Source organism: Notolepis coatsorum (assembly GCF_963971535.1).
Source record: "Notolepis coatsorum genome assembly, chromosome: 14".
NCBI classification, from domain to species: Eukaryota; Metazoa; Chordata; class Actinopteri; order Aulopiformes; family Paralepididae; genus Notolepis; species Notolepis coatsorum.
In genome coordinates, this window is record NC_140178.1 from 60,469,187 (window position 1) to 60,488,627 (window position 19,441).

Consider the following 19,441-nt stretch of genomic DNA (forward strand, 5'->3'; position numbering starts at 1 on the left):
GAACAAATTGATAAGAGCGAGTGTACTGTAGGCACAGAGCGAGGGAGAAGGGTGACCTCTTTAATGCAACAGTGAATGAAACGTTTAATGGTGTGAAAGGTTATTAACGCAGTTGTCATGACAACGCGGCACATGACAACCAGAAAGGGGTGGGCTATCATAGTTATGACGAAGATCCTATAAAGCTGACAGTGGTTCCGGGTAGGGCAGACTAAAATCTGGCTGAGACTAAGAGGGAAGAAACCAGGAGAGACTCTCTCAATCCTCTTATCACAGAGGAGGGGGGGGGGGGGGAGAATGTTGGACTGAGAGACAGAGGGACAATAGACTGGACTGAAAGATCATTAGATAGACTGAACACACCGAAAGATCATTAGAATAGACTCTTCAAGGACAATACAATCTGTTAACATCTGAGCTGAGGTTTCTGTTTATAGCAATAAAACAACGCTTTTCCTCATAAGGTATTTCACGGTGTCGGAGTGTCGAATTCTTACGGAGGTGGAGAATTATTATGGTTTGCGGATTGTACTAACGGGGGAGATAAGGATCTTATCAGCCAGTGTCGGAGAGACGTCAGGACCATTAAAATGACACAACGCAGAGGAATTGGATGGAGAGCCAAAACAGATGAAGACGTGATACTGGCCAGTTTGATCAGGATCTAACAATATGAATGTTGATAAATCTAGGTAACGTTAATGCCACAAAACGAATGCCTTTGTTAATCAGAACGTTATTTGCGTCATCAATTGTTTTTAAGCTCAATAAACTCTGACCGGAATTTCTCCCATTTGTCCGGGAGATTGAAATCTTCCAGGACACGGAGGAGACTGGCACAAATTCTTTCTAATGGAAACCCTCACTATGATTATAGTTAGTGCTCTCACCACTATGTAACTGATTATAGTTAGTGCTCTCACCACTATGTAACTGATTATAGTTAGTGCTCTCACCACTATGTAACTGATTACAGTTAGTGCTCTCACCACTATGTAACTGATTATAGTTAGTGCTCTCACCAGTATGTAACTGATTATAGTTAGTGCTCTCATCACTATGTAACTATGTAAACGACCCTCCAGGTAGCGTCATTCAGTTTGTGTGTGATAGGGAACCTTTATTTTGAAGCACCGCCAAACCGGAAGTAGCTAACCGGAAGCAGATACCGCGAGCATGAGCTCAGCTTTACGGTCCAAATGAACGTTACAAGGAAATAGAGTTCTCCGTGAATTTCTTCTGTATTCTTTTGTTATATGGAAATGGTCTACAAGGTAACTGCTGTGCACTTTCTATGGTTTTAATGTTGTTTTGAATTCACTTTTGTTTGTGTTTTGACAACTTAAAGTTATTCCTACTACTGTGAAAATACGTTGTTTTCTAGCTAACTTGGTCATTGCAAATTCCTAGCTTGTCTACACATTTAATAAGGTCCAGAGTACCAGCATTTTAAGAGTTTTGTTTGATTGTAGATCTGGAAAAGAAGACTTTCATGTGGGTTATGGTTAAGCCCCTGTTGGAGAGAGAGAGGACAAGGTACTGGGATGTCTATTTGTCCTATTTATTGATATGGGCTGTTTACTTTATATTTGTATTCATTTAATGTATTGGCTATGTCACTGTTATTGGAAGCCATTTGTGTCAAGTGTTATGTTAGCTTATTGAACAATGTGAATGTGGCACTAATGTATATAATGTATATATTTCTGAGTATCTTTTCTTTGTCTTTCTCTGTCTTTTCACTTCAGCTCTTACGTTGTGAATTGAAATAAACATTCATGAAACACCAGTAAAGGAGTCCATCCATCACTCTCCCAGGGTTGCTACAGTAAGAGCTTACTCTATGGTGAAGTGGAACATCGGATATTCGTCTCCCGGACCCTGCACTGAACTTCACCCTCACTTGAGTTGTTAAGAGAAGGAACCGTTTCATTACCTTACTATAGACCTGATAATTAATTACCTTTTTTGTTTTAAAAATGCACACTTCATGTAGAGCTTCCTTTGTTATTGTGTGTATTCTAGTCATTGCTTTGGCATGAACACTGATGTAAATGCCCTAGATAACACATTCAATGCTGGTTATTGGCCCTAATTTACCATTCAAAGTGTATGCTGTGCTATTTCTCCGTCCATGTCTATGCTGCTCTGTATGAAGGCGCAACCACATTCACTTTATTCTAACGTTGAAAGGTGCAATAATTAGCTCATCATGGCATCCTTAGAAGGGAAAGGAGGGTTATATAAGGAAACTAGCTCCCCAGATGAGGTCAAAGGCTTAGGAGAAGAGCATCATACAGAGGTAGGCCTAGGGTTGGAAGAGTCTGAAAACCCACAGAAGGAAGCTAGTGAAGAGGAAAAAGGTCCCACTGACATCCCTGAGGAAGAGGATGACCTAACTGAAGGTCTCCGACGCTCCCACCGTACACCGCGCCCAACAGAAAGGATGCGTGCGCACCAAGAGGAAGAAGCATGCAAAAGGGAGAAAAGACTGCTGTACCTGTATGAAAAATGGAAGCGCGACATTTGCAAGGCAAGACACGAGATGAAGACATACATGTCAGAGGAGGAGCTCTGGACTCTCATCGACAAACTAAATATGTCTAAGACGGACGTTTGTATGATGTATGTCGAAATCAGAGGTCTCACCGCGCCCCCCAATGACATAAGACGACGAGTGGATACGTGCGAGACAGTAACCAGGGAATTAGTCAACATCGCTCATGATAGAACCATAGGTACAGAAGACGATTTCAATGTCCAACGGGAAAGGAGCCGACTTCATGAACTGCGTCGCCATGACTACGCAAGGTCGGTCTATGGAGCTGCCTCTGACGTCTCTGCATTAACTCAGAGCAGCAGGTCTGTACAAGGCTCGTCTATAATAACAACGAAGCGTGTGGAGGCAGCGGCTGAACTAGCCGAAAAGGAAGCCACCTATCAGATGATGCAAGTAGAGGAAAAACAAAGGGAAGTTATACGCGAACTAGAGGAACAACAACGAAAGGCTCTGGAGGTACAACGGCGTGAGTTGGAGCGACTGCAGGCCAAGAAGGAAGTGTTCGCAGCCCAAGCCAAACTAAAGGTCTACGACGATCAGATCAGACATGAAGCTGCCGAACACATCAATGAAAGCAATACAGAGATGAGGAACACACCTGCTGCCACACTCTTTCCATCTCATGCTGCACCAACCTCTCATTCTGACATCACTGCTCTCGCACAGGTCTTCCATGACAGCATAGCCTTGAGTAGGCTTCCTGCACCAGAGCCATTCGTTTTCAATGGTGATCCTATACAGTTCATCGAATGGAAGACAACGTTTACCTCACTCATCGACCAAAGAGCAATAACCCCAGCTGAAAAACTCTACTACTTGAAGAAGTATGTTGGTGGCCCAGCACGCCAGGCTCTAGATGGCACGTTCTATCGTAACGACAAGGAAGCCTACAAAGACGCCTGGGATAAGCTGAATCATCGCTTTGGCCAGCCATTTGCCATTCAGAGATCATTCAGAGAGAAGCTATCCAACTGGCCGAGGATTCAGCCTAAGGATGCAGAGGGACTCAGGAGTTTCTCTGATTTTCTCAATACCTGTCGGGATGCCATTCCTCATGTCAAGGGTCTTGACATACTCAACGACTGTGAGGAGAACCGAAAGCTTATTTACAAACTGCCAGACTGGGCAGCCGCTCAGTGGAACCGTCAAGTCACAAAACGCTTGAATGAACGTCAAGAATTTCCAACTTTCGAGGACTTCACAAAATTCATGTCAACTGAAGCGGAGATTGCCTGCAATCCAATCACGTCTTTCCAAGCTCTACACTCATCAGCCACTAGTGCCGATAAAGGAAATGTCAGAGACTCTAAGCGAAACAACGCCAGCGTTCTTGCCACTCAAGCAGACACTGACAATGAGAACCGGAAGTTTAGGACTATGGCTCCATGCATTCAGTGTGAAGATGACGGACACCAGCTCCATGCATGTGAAAGATTCACAGAGATGTCACTGGATGAGCGACGCAACTTCATAAAGGAGAAGAGACTATGCTATGGATGTCTAAAGCCAGGACACAATGCGAAAGACTGTCGCCATCGTCACTCCTGTGACACCTGCAAGAGAAAACATCCTACAGCCCTCCATGATAACAACTATCAAAGAGAAGAAAGGCCTGCACCTGATACAGAATCAGATCAAGACCCTGAGGCAAGATCCCTCAGTGTAGCAGTTGGAGGCTCATCCAGCACTTCAATGATTCTACCAGTATGGGTTTCCTCCAAAAGTAACCCAACTATGGAGAGACTTGTCTACGCTCTTCTCGACACTCAAAGCGATACTACATTTATCGACCAAGAGGTGAGTGACGGTCTTAATGCAGACAAGCATCCAGTTAAACTGAAGCTGACAACCATGAGCGGAAAGGACACAATTCTCACAAGTGAGAGAGTCTGCGGCCTTCGTGTAAGAGGATATAGCTCTGCCACTCAAGTCGATCTTCCAGTGGCCTACACTAAGGACTGCATACCCGTAAACCGTGCACACATCCCCACTTGTAAGACGGCTAAGAAATGGAGTCATCTAGCAGGAATAGCAGACGAAATTCAAACACTAAAAGACTGCGAAGTGGGTCTTCTCATAGGTTATAATTGCTCGAGAGCCATGGCTCCAAGGCAAGTCATCCTCGGAGCAGATGAGGAACCATACGCTGTACGGACAGATCTAGGGTGGAGTATCGTGGGGCCCTCAGCTCAAAGCCAGGATTCGTTGAGCACCAGTCGCATGTGCCACAGAACCACAGTTAAAGAGCTACCCCCGGCCACACCGGCCGATGTTATCCGCATTCTAGAGTCAGACTTTAAGGACGGCAGTGAAGACGGAAAACCAGTGTCTCAAGATGACATCACGTTTCTGAAAGGGATGGATGAAGGAATACGGAAACCCAAACAAGGCCATTACGAAATGCCCCTGCCCTTCAAAAACAGACTCCCCAACAATAAGAACTCAGCCCTGATTCACCTTAAAAGGAAACTGCAGCGCGACGAAGGGTACAAGAAGAAATACGTCAAGTTCATGGAAGAGGTTATTGGAAAGGGGGGCGCAGAACCAGTCGAAGATGGTGGGAGAGAAGGCGAAAGGTGGTACATTCCCCATCACGGCGTCGTTCACGCAAAGAAACCCGACAAACTTCATATTGTGTTTGACTGCTCAGCAAGTTACAAAGGAACAAGCCTCAATGACCACCTCCTTTCTGGGCCCGACATGTTGAACAACTTGAGTGGAGTGCTCATCCGCTTTCGCCAGCACCCAGTTGCTCTGATGTGCGACGTTGAAAAATTTCACGTTCAGGAAGCTGATCGAGACTACTTGCGCTTTCTCTGGTGGAAGCAAGGAGACCTGAACTCACCGCCCAGGGAGTTCCGCATGAAGGTGCATCTGTTCGGTGCGGCCTCCTCGCCAGGGTGTGCCAACTACGAACTAAAGCACTTAGCTAAGGAGAAGGCACACACCTACCCGCACAGATCACGATTCATCATGAGAGACTTTTACGTGGACGACAGGGTCACAAGTGTTGAAAACACGAGTGCAATTCAGTTAGCCAAAGAAGCACGCAAACTCTGTGCCACAGGTGGCCTCCGTCTACATAAGTTTGTGTCAAACAACAGAGATGTCCTCGAGAGTATCCTGCTCTCTGAACGAGCAACCAACGTAAAGTGCATGCGCCTCACCTTTGATGAGCTGCCACTTGAAAGAGCTCTCGGGATTCAATGGGACACAGAGTCTGACAACTTCTGTCTCAACGTCAACCTTAAAGAACAGCCTCCTACACGCCGCGGCATCCTGTCAACAGTAGCCTCCCTGTACGACCCCCTCGGGTTTGTGGCACCGGTTCTGCTCAAAGAGGAATTTGGCTCTCCTGGTGCTGAGGAGTTCTTCTGGACTGATTCGAAAGTAGTCTTGGGATACATGAGGGAAGTCAGAAGTGCTTTGCACTTAGCACAATGACCAAGGAGCAAAGCACTATAGTTGATCACTTGTCTACGTTTTCTTCTTGGTCACTCGCTACTCGAGCTATCGCACGCATTCAGAGACGCGTCCACAAGAATAAATCTAACTCACTAACCTCTCGAATAATCAGAGATCATATAGAATTAGCGGCAGTGGCTAGTCCGTAATGAACTAGAATGGAGAAGTAAGATGACTCCTTCCATCCACTGGTCTGGGGGTCCACTTTGGGCAAGTGGTAGCACCCCCTAAGCCTCCCTACCTGGGGTTACAGGCCAACTAGGTTATTCCTTATTATGGAATCAGTCGGATTTACAGTGTAATATAAACCACTCCTGATTGGTGGGAGTGTAAACGACCCTCCAGGTAGCGTCATTCAGTTTGTGTGTGATAGGGAACCTTTATTTTGAAGCACCGCCAAACCGGAAGTAGCTAACCGGAAGCAGATACCGCGAGCATGAGCTCAGCTTTACGGTCCAAATGAACGTTACAAGGAAATAGAGTTCTCCGTGAATTTCTTCTGTATTCTTTTGTTATATGGAAATGGTCTACAAGGTAACTGCTGTGCACTTTCTATGGTTTTAATGTTGTTTTGAATTCACTTTTGTTTGTGTTTTGACAACTTAAAGTTATTCCTACTACTGTGAAAATACGTTGTTTTCTAGCTAACTTGGTCATTGCAAATTCCTAGCTTGTCTACACATTTAATAAGGTCCAGAGTACCAGCATTTTAAGAGTTTTGTTTGATTGTAGATCTGGAAAAGAAGACTTTCATGTGGGTTATGGTTCAGCCCCTGTTGGAGAGAGAGAGGACAAGGTACTGGGATGTCTATTTGTCCTATTTATTGATATGGGCTGTTTACTTTATATTTGTATTCATTTAATGTATTGGCTATGTCACTGTTATTGGAAGCCATTTGTGTCAAGTGTTATGTTAGCTTATTGAACAATGTGAATGTGGCACTAATGCATATAATGTATATATTTCTGAGTATCTTTTCTTTGTCTTTCTCTGTCTTTTCACTTCAGCTCTTACGTTGTGAATTGAAATAAACATTCATGAAACACCAGTAAAGGAGTCCATCCATCACTCTCACAGGGTTGCTACAAACTATGATTATAGTTAGTGCTCTCACCAGTATCTCACTATGATTATAGTTAGTGCTCTCATCACTATGTAACTATGATTATAGTTAGTGTGTTTCACACGATATTCAGGTGAGAGGAGGCTGGGGGTATTGTCCACGCCCAGCCTAAACTGGCAGACGTGTTAAAATCTGGCCTGCCTTTGAGAGGCTATTTCTCTGCTTAAATGTTCAAGAAAAAAAAGACTGCTTTACAAGATTTAAATTAGCACATCATCTCCAAACATTCTCAGATTTCAACGCATGACAATCATTTGAAAGCTCACATTCTGTACTTTCACAATATGTAAAAAATGAAAATGGACACATGTGGCCACAATCGCTGGTCAGGGACACATATACAGAAGGTGTGTGTGTAGAAGGATATCAGACTGTAGCTCTCCAGGGCAGGTGACCGTTGTAGTGAAACTGGCGAACTGCGCCGATGTCTTATTACCGTAGAACAAGTACATCCTCCCTGAGACAGAGACACAGAGACACGCACACACATACAAAAGAAAACATGTGACGACATCACAGATATAACCATAAATAAATAAATAAAAGGTCAGTGCCTTGCCCAGTCACTAATTGACACTCCCAGAGGGGTGGGGGCTTGAGAAAAACTCACCCAGGTTCTGCCGATATTCTGACTTGATCCCAATCTGCAACAGCTGGTTCTCAAACAGCACCCCGTTGTTCTTGCACACAAACCTGAGGAGGCAGAAGAGGCAAAAGAGGGAGTGGGAGAGGGAATGGGGGTAAAGAGGAGTTATAATGATAGAAGGCTTATTAGGGACTTCCACTTAGAAGAAAGAAAAAAAGTGTGAAACTGGATGATAGCAAAACCTGATAGAAAATGGGCACGAGGAAGGGCACGAGGAATCTGATAATAACTGACTCTTTGTCATGACTTAACAAGTACAAAAAGTACACCAATTGGGGTGGAAAAACAGAATGTATGTACAGTTAAACGTTACCTTTTACTTGGGAGCTGGGATAGATAAGATTAGATGCCCAACACAAGCTTGCACGGCCCAGGGGAGGGGGGGAAGGGAGAGAAAGAGCGAGAGAGAGCCCTTACTTGTTCAGAAGCTCGTCTGCCTCAGGCAGGGGGGGGGCGGGGTCCTCAGAAGACGCAGAAGTGGGAGCAGAGCTGAGACCGTAAGATGGAAGGATGGAAGGATAGATAGTGAGAGAGGAATGATGGTTCCAAAAGAAAAAGGCAGGAGAACGAGGATTGGGTGGCAAAATGGTGAATGTAGACGGCGTGATGGAGAGTTTAGAAGGAGGCCAAACCGGTGAGGCGTGAGAGAAGAGGAGGAGACAGAGAAAAAAGGCAAGAGTTGGTTAGTGAAAGCATAGTCATGTCAAATATGTACACAATGAAAAAGTACTCAACAACACAGTGACAACAAGTATTTGCTGGCTAGCAAAAGCGTGGTTTAGTTATCTTTTAAGTAATTAAGTGTAATAATACCATCAATCAACAACCCACGCAGTATATGGTACTAATGACATGGCTATAATGTAGCAAGGAAAAACTACTTTTTCAGCCTTTTAAAATGGCTGTGTGTGGATATTCACAAATATGTGGATGTGTGTTTTAGACTACAGCAGCCATGTTTGTAGTTTTCTGGGTGACGTTGTGGTCTATCACTAGGCCCCTTACTCAGAGTCACCAGGACCCTCGACCAATAGGGAGTCAGAGGTCTCGGTGGGCTGTTCCAGCTCTCTGCCAAATGTCCAACCACAACAGAGGACAGGAGGACGGACAGGCAGACGCACATACACAGTCGAAACCAGACGCACAAATGCACACACAGGCACACGCACACATGAGGGAAGTGGAGAGAGGGGAAAAAGAGGGGGGGGAAGCAAAGAGAAAAGAGACAGTCACATACACAGCAAGATCAACAGAGAACAAGATTACACCAACACAGAGAGCAGACAAGATTACACACCAACACAGAACAGACAAGATTACACACCAACACAGAGAACAGACAAGATTACACCAACAGAGAGCAGACAAGATTACACACCAACACAGAGAGAAGACAAGATAACACCAACACAGAGAGCAGAAAAGATTACACACCAACACAGAGAGAAGACAAGATAACACCAACACAGAGAGCAGACAAGATTACACCAACACAGAGAGCAGACAGAGAGAGAAATTACACAAAACAGATGAGCAGCATGGCTAACAAACAGCAACAACAACAGCCACTAAACCAGCCAAATGACTTGGACTTGGTACTTCAAGACAGGACTCACATTTTCAAACAGTACAGTACGTCACAAAACAAGGGGATGGACAACCCCCCCCCATTCAGGAATTCAGGCCCAACATCAGCATTGCATTGACTGTTGGGAGAGACACCTTGACATTTAAAATGTTAAGCATCTTATTTTAATTGGCTATGCACTCCTTCGGGGGGGGGGATCCTGCGGATTGCTAATGATCCCCTCGGACAACATGCAACAAGTCTTGTACAAGTCAATAGGCTATGAAACGGTTTAGGTAGAATCTGTAATAGTGGGAAACTACTTAATTTACTTGAGTATGTACTTTTAGGCACATTTTGTGATATTATGGCTTTAACAGGTTAACACTTTGGACGCCAACAACAAGTATACTCGTTATTGCCCGCCATGCGTTGTGCGCCAACAATGAGGGAACTCGTTTTTGGGATCAATATAAAAAATTTTCGCCATGGCATTCATAATTCATCCAGCCTCCCTCCGGGACGCAGCTGGACCCTGTTCTCAATACCGCCGCCTGGTGGATTTCGGGCGAGTTACACTCCACGCCAAACCGGAATTGGCGCTCGGTGCATCAGGGAAATTCCTCCGCCAGAGACATATTGTAACGTGGGTCGAGATACACACTCTAGTGCATTGGATCGCTTTCTAAACGCAATAATCAATATGATTTCGGCGTTTATTGAGTCATACAAACGGGAAATGGATCTAGCAGATAGACGTCAAATAATTGGAATATTTTTCCTCCAGTCTCATCGGCGAACGGTAAGAGGAATCTAACGTTATTTTCAGCCCAATTGATTATTTCTTTCACTGCAATCCATCTGATCAACGTATCAACCCATACTAAAAAAAGACACTACTGACAATCAAGGAATTATAAACGACCCCCCACCCCCCCTTTCCTTCACGCATGATGAAGCATAATGTATACCGATCATATACATTTGAATTTTTTAATATAGCGTGTATAGGAAAGAAACGCCAATCGATAATCTATCATATGCGTCTGGGCCTATACTGTAACTCGCGTTTTAGGAATTACTGCAGAAAACCTTAAAAACATACTTATATTCACGACGGTATTACTATTAACACAACAATGTATGAATGAAAAAATATAATGTTCCCACATCCGGAACGATAGATACCCGATGTTGAATGGGCCATAGTAATGCCGATATAGCTATAATATTAAAAAGGTTATAGCCCTGCAAAGAAGGTAAACATCTCCATAGGCTTACAGCACTGGCAGACTGGGCCAGTGGTACAATGCATGGCGGCCAATGTGTTAAGGCTTAACATTCTGATTATTAAATGTAAGACTCTTTAAGACCCTGCAATGAGGAAGGCTAACTGTGCTACAAAGATGTTTTAGGGTAGCTGAAAGAAAAAAAACACACCATAATGTACACCGTCAAGATATCCCTAAAAGCCTCAATCCAGTATGAGTGAAAAAACAACTGTAGTTCTCTTGTTATCTTGGTCTGAACCAAGGATGGGATCAATCAATACTTCCATCCTCTTATTCATAATTGCATTCATCCAAATCATCTTTGTAGATTAAAACAAGACGCATTCCTAAAACGAAATGGCCGGATGTTGCAATTTTCGTTACGCTCCCACTATGAGAATGCACTGAAGCTAGTAACGTCGGGTGACTTGAGCTGTGATACTTTTTTTTATTTATTATTATTTTTTTTTAAATTTTAGGTAAAGAGCCTGCATGAACCACAGACAAAGCTAGTTTAATAACCCATTAATTTTCCCATGCCCACTTATTTGGGCAGAAGGGTTATGATATGTGAACTGCCCCCTCAGAAAACTCTTAAAAAACAGCTAAAAACACATGTTCAGACAGGCTTTTGGTCATATATAGGCACCCTTTGTCCTCACTGTTCCTATAGTTTTTAGTTATTGACTGATGATTTTATTTAAATTCTTTTTATTCTATTATTTTATTTGGTTCACTGTTTTTAACTGCCGTCTGTTGTTGTCATTTATCTCAATTAATTCATTTTATATGTTATGCTATAGTGTAAAGCACCCTGTTGTACATTCGTGCTGTGAAGGGTGCTATATAAATAAAAGGTCATTCATTCATTCATTCATTCATTCATTCATGTGTTCAAGGTCTATTGATTTTGAGCTTCAGATCGGTTGTGGGGCCGTTTCACTGACACGAGGACTGGCGCTTTAGGATGCCCTAGATCGGCTTCTGGGAGGGAAGCTCTCATCACAGAGTTGAAAGTTCACCTCAGGAAGCCATCGTCGTTCACAACGGCAGAGGACGCGGCAGGGCCAGCCTCTGAGAAGACGTCCACCAATAAGCTGCCGGCGCTGGGCACTGCAGAGCCGACGGGAACAGCGGAGCGAAGCCCGAGAAGATCGGCCGAAGGGGACGGGGTGGACTGGAGGAGACACAGAGACACTGGAGTGAGAGGGTGTGTGTGGACAAGTATGAATAACAACCAACACATAATAATAATAATAATAATAATAATAATAATAATAATAATAATATAAACTAGGGCTGTCAATTGATAAAAATATTTAATCAAGATTAATTGCATACAATGGGGGAAATAAGTATTGAACACATCAACATTTTGTTCAGTAAATGTATTTCCAATGAGCGTATTCAAGCGAAATTTGCACCAGACGTTTGTATTAACTCAAGAAATCCAGGCAAGAAATCTAAACATTAAAGTACATATGTAAATAAAGTTATGTGTAATAAAGTGGAATGAAACAGGAAAAAAGTATTGGACACACTAAGAAAAAGCAGTACACCACAGCAAGGAAAGGCAAGGAACTAGCTGAAAACAAAAACGAATGCGGCAACTCTACCTCCTATCTGTGCTAATAATGTCAACTGGGTTAGAATATATTGATGGGCTATAATTTTTTTTTTGTTTTGTTGCCAAGGTGCCACACAAGAAACATCAAATGATGGGTAAAAGCAAAGAGCTCTCAGGTGGAGCTCCAGTAGCTCACCACGTACCGCGAGTGCTATTTCAGCGCCGTGGACAACCGTGCTCGTCACGGATCTGGGGCTGAGCGAGTTCGAATCCCGGACTGCAGCCGTGCCTTTCCCAGAGTGTCTTCCCCCCCATCTGAACCCTTTCAGCCTGCTTCTGTCGGTCTAACTTGACCAGGTATAAATGCGATAAACATATAAAAGAGCCAGGGAAATGGCCAAAGTAAAAAAAAAAAAAAAAAAAAAAGCAAAGAGCTCTCACCTTCACAAACAGATTGTTGCAAATCATGAAAATAGAATTGGCTAAAGACTTATTTCACAACTTCAGAATCTTCCAGTAAGCACCATTGGGGGCATTATCCATAAGTGGAAGCAACATCACTCCATCATCAACCGGCCATGCACAGGTGCTCCTCGCAACATTTCTGATCAGGGAGTCAGAAGGATACTTAGAAGAGTAGCCAGAGAGCCAAGGACCACTAGGAAAGAGCTCCAGATGAAGCTAAGCTACGCTAACGGTGCAGGCGTTCCCTAAGCCTAATGCATGCAGATAGACAAAAAAGGTATGCATCTTCTAGTCTAACTCCAAGGAAGATGTTAAATAAGCTAATTTCCCAAAATGTTGGAGTTTTCCTTTAAGTTGGTTTCTGTCCTACCTAACCGACCGGAGTTTCTCTGTGCAGCTAGTTGACTTCCTCTCTTCTGTGGCCCCCCTTACCTGTGGGGTTCCTCAAGGGTCAATCTTAAGTGCCATCCTCTTCCTACTGTACATGCTACCTTTAGGTGAAATGCTGGCCAAGCACAATATATCCTTCCACTGTTTTGCTGATGTACAGATCTACCTACCTGAGTCTTAGGGCCACAGGACAGGTCGCACTTCAGCCACTGCTCGACTGTCTAACTGACATCAAAGCATGGATGAGTGCTAACTTCCTCAACCTTAACACATTCCTGGCCAACCACGTATATATATGTTATTGGGAGCTAGAGGTTGACGGCCAAAAACGTATATATATGGTGGGTTATATCGTATATATACGTTTTTGACTTGTTTTTTCTTTTATTCAATTTTAATACCCTATTCAATGTCAGGGAGCTGTATTTTGCCTGGAAAAGGCATATTGGGACTCCGGTGCAGTACCGGCCAGATCCCACTAGTGGCGCTGTATCGAGAATGCAGTAACCCCTGTTCCAGACCGGGTGCCACACTGAAAACGCTGGGTGCGGACTTTTCTACTAACGTGAACCTATGGCTTCACCCGATCGCATTGAATAGTTTTCAGGACCCCCGATTCATTATGCTGTGGTGGGTTATATCGTGGGCCAAATGGACATATGATCTACCAGATGGCAATCAAATAATTGGAATATTCTTTTTGGAATCCCACTGGCCACAGGCAAGGACAATTTAACGTCAATTTCAGCTTGATCATGCAAGGATTTCATAGCCATCCCCCCGATCAGCATATGTTGTGGTAATAACGAATGCTGTTGTTGGCAATCAAATAATCGAAACGACCCCCCCCCCCCCCTTTCATGCATTCATGATGAAACATAATACCTATCATTCATATGCATTTGATTTTTTAACTGTAGCGTGTGTAGGGACAAAACGCCAATGGATTTGGTATAATACACGTTGCGGCTTATAAATAGCCTCACAGGAATTAGCCCCGATCATTCCGAAATAACACTCATATTCACCACGGTATAAAACGGGAACGTATGGATGGAAAAAATATTTCTTTTTTGCATCTTGAACGGAAGGTTGTTAGTCAAATTACCATGATATTGTATCCATAACTATAATATAAAATATAGATTTAGCTCTACAAACAACGTGATGCACAGTGAAAGTGTGTAATGGAAAGCTGGCGTTCCAGCCATATTCCAGCCACATTCCAATGGCCGTGAATGTGTTAATGAGAGCAAGACCGAGATCATAATTTTAGCAGATACCTCTCCAGTCCCGTTTGCCAATGCTCTAGGTCCTCTGGGCTCTAACATCCGGTCCTCCGTTAGAAACCTCAGAGTGATCTTTGATAGTGCCTTTAAAAATTCACTAAACAGGTCAGTTCAGTGGTTAGAAACTGCTTTTTACTTCTCAGAACTCTAACGAAGACCAAGGCCTAGGGGTGTAACGATGCGACCTCACAACGATTCGATTCGATTACGATTATTCAGGCAACGATTCAATGCATCATGAAATCTTCATTTGAGCATGCACGATTCGATTCGATACATTTTCGATAAATTTTCTATCAGTTAATTCCCCAAACATTTTTGAATACACAAATATGGCTGGGGGAACTGATTCACTCAGCATGAATGGACTATAGGTGAATAAAAACAATACACACAAAAAAAACATTACAAAATAAATAAATAAGAAATTTTATTTCGATTCATTTCGATTATAATCGATTCTAACATATTCAAATCGATGCATCGATTCTAACACATTAGAATCGATGCATTTCGATGCATTCTTTTTATCCTCTTTTTCTCCGCCTGATTTTCAAATTTTTTCTCCCCATCCCAATTTAGTCGTTATGCCAATTCCCCGCCTCCCCTACCTGGTTGTTGTGCGCATGTTCCTCCTACTGGTCGGTACAAGGGAACCCTGAAGTCCACCACATGCTTCCTCCGACACATGTGGAGACAGCCAGTGGCTATTTTTTCACCTGGCAGCGAGAACTCTCATTGGTGAAGCGTAACGCGTGGGTGGTCACGCTGCCTTCACCATTTCCTGCCTTTCGCTGAGCAGGCGCCCAGACCTGACCTGTAGGCATTGCTGTCCACAACGCCAGATTACCACCCACGACTTCCCTCCCCCTAACTCAGCCAAACGAGTTAGTATGACGACCGGCCCAAGCCGCAGGGCAAGGCTGACTCCGGGAGTCGAGACCGCAGCCTCTTGCATTGGTGACGAGCGCAATCTCTGCTACGCCACCCGACCGCATTGATTTTAAACTACTTTTAACTGTTTTTAAATCCCTAAATGGCCTGGACCCACAGTACGTGACCGAGCTCCTGCGTCTCCACAACCCATCCAGATCCCTAAGGTCAGCCGACCAACTGCTGCTAAATGTACCCAGGTCAAGGCTCAAAACCTTTTCCATAGCCACCCCTAAACTGTGGAATAGCCTCCCCTTCCACATGAGGTCAGCCCAGACCCTCGAGGTCTTTAAGTCCCAGCTAAAGACTCATCTATTCTCCCTGGCATTTGACCAGAGCTGAGCCTGCCTCCTAGCTCGTTAGTTTTAGTCCTTTTATGCCTTATTTTTGTAATCTGCTGCACCTTTCTTTCTTTTATTTCTATCTGAACCCCTGCCCTTATTTGTATTTGCACTTTTTAGTATATGTATTGTATATGCTTTTATCTGTGAAGCACTCTAGTAGAGTCACAACTCTTGTAAATGTGCTATATCAGGGATGTGATTGCGCCTTAAACTCATTCAGAGCCACGCCCATATGATCAAATTAGGGCTTGTATGCCAGCGCTTTAGTCAATGAGAGGACGGGGATATTTGCAAACGCTTAAAATATATCTTAAATTATGGCTATGGGTCTAATACACCCATCGGTTATCAATGACTTGCTTGCAGTCAACATGTACTAAACTGATTGTTTTTTCATCGGTACATTTCCGCTTTATACCGTTCGGAATACGAGTATAGTTTGAGATTTCTAGTAATTCCAGAGAAAAACACGATAATAGCCCTTTAGTGGAATACACAAAACACGTTGTAGTTTGTCGGCTGATTTATGAATCGTTTTCAAATAAATGCTAGATTATCGATAGTATATGTGTCCTCATGTACGAAGAGAAGCGGGGTCTGAAAAAATCGCTTTTCCGTACTTTGGTCGGCACGAACCTCACACACACACACACGATGGCGGAGAAAGAAACATCTGATTACCCCAAGATTCCTAACATAAAGGCCTTACTTCACATCTGATGACATGCAAAAAGATTAATCCAATTCAGGCTGGATGGATGAAAAATGTATGGATATTGCTAATAAAAGAAATAACGATTAAAACCGGACTATACTCGTGATTGGCACTGAATAAGTTAAGAAAAAAACCTGAACATTTTCAAACCCATTCTTTTTTCTTGGGACCAAGTAAGGTTTCGTCGATATTCCAACGTACAGTTTCCCCCACCCGGCTTCCCAACCACCCAACCACCTCCAATGTACAGTTCCCCCCCCCCCCCCACCTATCCAACCTCCTCCAATGTACAGTTTCTACGTCAAATGTTATACTCTCTTTTTTAGACGCTTTTTGTATCACAAACAGTACTGTTTGTAAATCTGGTATGTCATAAATGTATAGATGTAGCAGTACTGTATCTGTATGTCATGTATGTCATATGTTATGAATAAAAAATGGGGGACCCTGATGTAAACAAGACGAAAGTCTTTCTCTGGTCTGCATCCCCTTAACAATTGTGTGTATTGAGCTGTACTGTATTGTACCCATTCTGCAATCTGTTAATACAATTTTCAATCAATAAATCAAAGAGGAAGGTGGGAGAGGGGTTGGAGAGGGACAAAGAAAATGAATAAAATATCTCTCACTAACCTCCAGGTATCTCTCTCTCTCTCACCTCCAGATATCCCCTTCTCTCTCTCTAACCTCCAGGTATCTCTCTCTCTCTCACCTCCAGGCCTCTCTCTCTCTAACCTCCAGGTATCTCCCTCTCTCACACCTCCAGGTATCTCTCTCTCTCACACCTCCAGGTATCTCTCTCTCTATCCTCCAGGTATCCCTCTCTCCAACCTCCAGGTATCTCTCTCTATCCTCCAGGTATCTCTCTCTATCCTGTAGGGGTGGGACGGTTCACAAAATGGACGGTTCGGTTCGTATCACGGTTTTGGGGTCGCGGTTTTCGGTTCGGTTCAATATACGTTAATTTGTATTAAAAAATTTTTTTACTCAAAAATCTAAACATGCTTCATTTATAAAAAAATAAATAAAAAAAGGTTTACAGTGTTACAGTGTTTACAGCCTTAAATAATGTTTGGCACACAAAGACCGAACTGACTGAAAAATATAGGCTACATTTGTCAAAGTATTAACTGGCAGCATACATCAAACTAACACACACACACACACACACTGTACCGTTTAAAAACAACACTGCTCTGTTCATTCTATTTTTAAAATACGTACATTATCTGTCTACATTTATTTAGACTAACATTATTTAAATATTGAGTGCAACTGTGGTGGATTACGTAATTCGGTGAGTTGGAACTATCTATGGGTTGGCGGGTCCCCACGGACATTTTAGCGTGTGGGACCTTCAGCTCCGGTAACGTTAGGAGGAGTTCATAACATCAACAAGCAGCACGAAAGTGGCAATAGTCCCGGTTGGAGTTAGTAAAACGCAGTTGTATGTTAGCCTTCTTGGATGTTGAATAAACGCCTATCATTGTCTTTAAACACCCCACCTCTGAGACTCATTTCCTCCTCTGCTAGCTAGTAGCTACGGTAACATTTGGTTGACTGTATTAGCTGGGGCTAGTGCTACCATAGTTAAAACGTGCGTTGTGTTGTACAAACTGCTAACGCTATGGCAAGATGTGTGTGGCCTATGTAATGGTAATGGCTATGTTTTTAAAGTCGTAATGAAGATTGATTTATATTGTGCTTGCCATTTTTACACAAACGGACTAGCACCTGGCTGCAGTGCTGCTGCTGCTGCCTGCAGCCAGTGCTCACCTCTCCCGGCTCCGCCAAATGATTTTTTTAAATTTGCGTGTCATCTGAACCGTGTGATGCCACTAACGCGTTACTAAGTAACGCGCTATTGTAATCCGATTACTTTTCTTTCGTTTTCGACAGTCAAAAAATACGTTTGGAGCTGTATTTCCTTGTATTGGGGGAGTGACGTCACAGCACGTAACCTCACGTGTTGTTCCATGCTGGTGGGCGGTGGCTGTTATTGTTATTATCAGGATAGCGAGCTAGCAGGGAGACGCTGCGCGCGGCTCAGAGGAGCCTTCCCTCGCGCGGCTCAGAGGAGCCACTGGTCTACTTCACGTTTGTGTCAGCTAACGCGCGGCTCAGAGGAGCCTTCCCTCGCGCGGCTCAGAGGAGCCTTCCCTCGCGCGGCTCAGAGGAGCCCCTCTATGTTAAGCCGGGTGAAAAAAAACATTCACTATGCGCGCGGAGGAAACAAAATAATGTCTACCGCATCTGTAATCACAGCACGACCAAACGGATAGAGTGCAGGTATGTTCCACCTTTGAGTTAAACATCTTTTGCATTGCACTATTCATGAACATGGAACACCATACTGCAGTATGTAGGTTGTCAGTAGCCCACAATAATACATAATAATAATAATAATAATAATAATAATAATAATAATAATAGCATAGGAGGAGCAGTACCGTTTAATAGGCTGTTTTTTAAGATCATGAGCTTCAGATACTGGATAGGTATTCAAACATAAAGAACATTTTCTTGAAGTATAACACTCCAACCCATCAAGTGCTCCTGTGGAATGGCTTTTTAGTCTGAGAGGGTTGGTGCTCACGCCTAGAAGGAACAGACTTTCTGACAAGAGGTTTGAGAAGATTCTGTTACTGAGATATAATCACTGGTTTACTCACCCCTCTCCCCTGTTTCACTAGGAACATTAGAACCATATCTGAATAGGGCAGGCCTCAAAGGTAGGGTACATATCAGCCTACGGTGTTATTGACCATTTATCTTTTGTGAAATCTATAGATCTATAGATAGGCCTACCTGCCCTATTAGTACATTTTACTCAAACGGAGTACATTTTACTCAAAAAATGTTTGTCATTCTTATGTTGTGGCAGCAGCAGGGACGACGACTTCGTAACCTAGTTACTTTCAAAATAACTAAGTTACTCTGATAATCAAGTAATCAGTAAAGTAACTTGGATTACTTTTTAAAGGAGTAATCAGTAATCAGATTACTTTTACAAGTAATCTGTGGCATCACTGCGTACGATACACAGACGCCCGAACCGTGGGGGTCGTACCGTATGGTACACGGTTCGAATGCGTACCGTCCCGC

The 19,441-nt window shown here is 43.4% G+C and overlaps 1 protein-coding gene across 3 annotated transcripts in view; it reads right to left on the reverse strand.

The window, feature by feature from the left end:
* ap2a1 (adaptor related protein complex 2 subunit alpha 1) overlaps positions 1-19,441 on the reverse strand; it is a 208,665-nt gene that overhangs the window by 41,939 nt on the left and 147,285 nt on the right. Inside the window, exons 13-17 of one of the 3 annotated variants that reach the window (XM_084329591.1) lie at positions 11,656-11,810; positions 8,801-8,863; positions 8,213-8,284; positions 7,760-7,842; positions 7,515-7,606 (exon numbers count right to left, since the gene is read on the reverse strand). In XM_084329591.1, the coding sequence (XP_084185717.1) occupies positions 7,515-7,606; positions 7,760-7,842; positions 8,213-8,284; positions 8,801-8,863; positions 11,656-11,810 (465 nt within the window). The remainder of the gene's footprint in view (positions 1-7,514; positions 7,607-7,759; positions 7,843-8,212; positions 8,285-8,800; positions 8,864-11,655; positions 11,811-19,441) is intronic. The other 2 variants (XM_084329592.1, XM_084329593.1) reach the window with 2 other exon arrangements.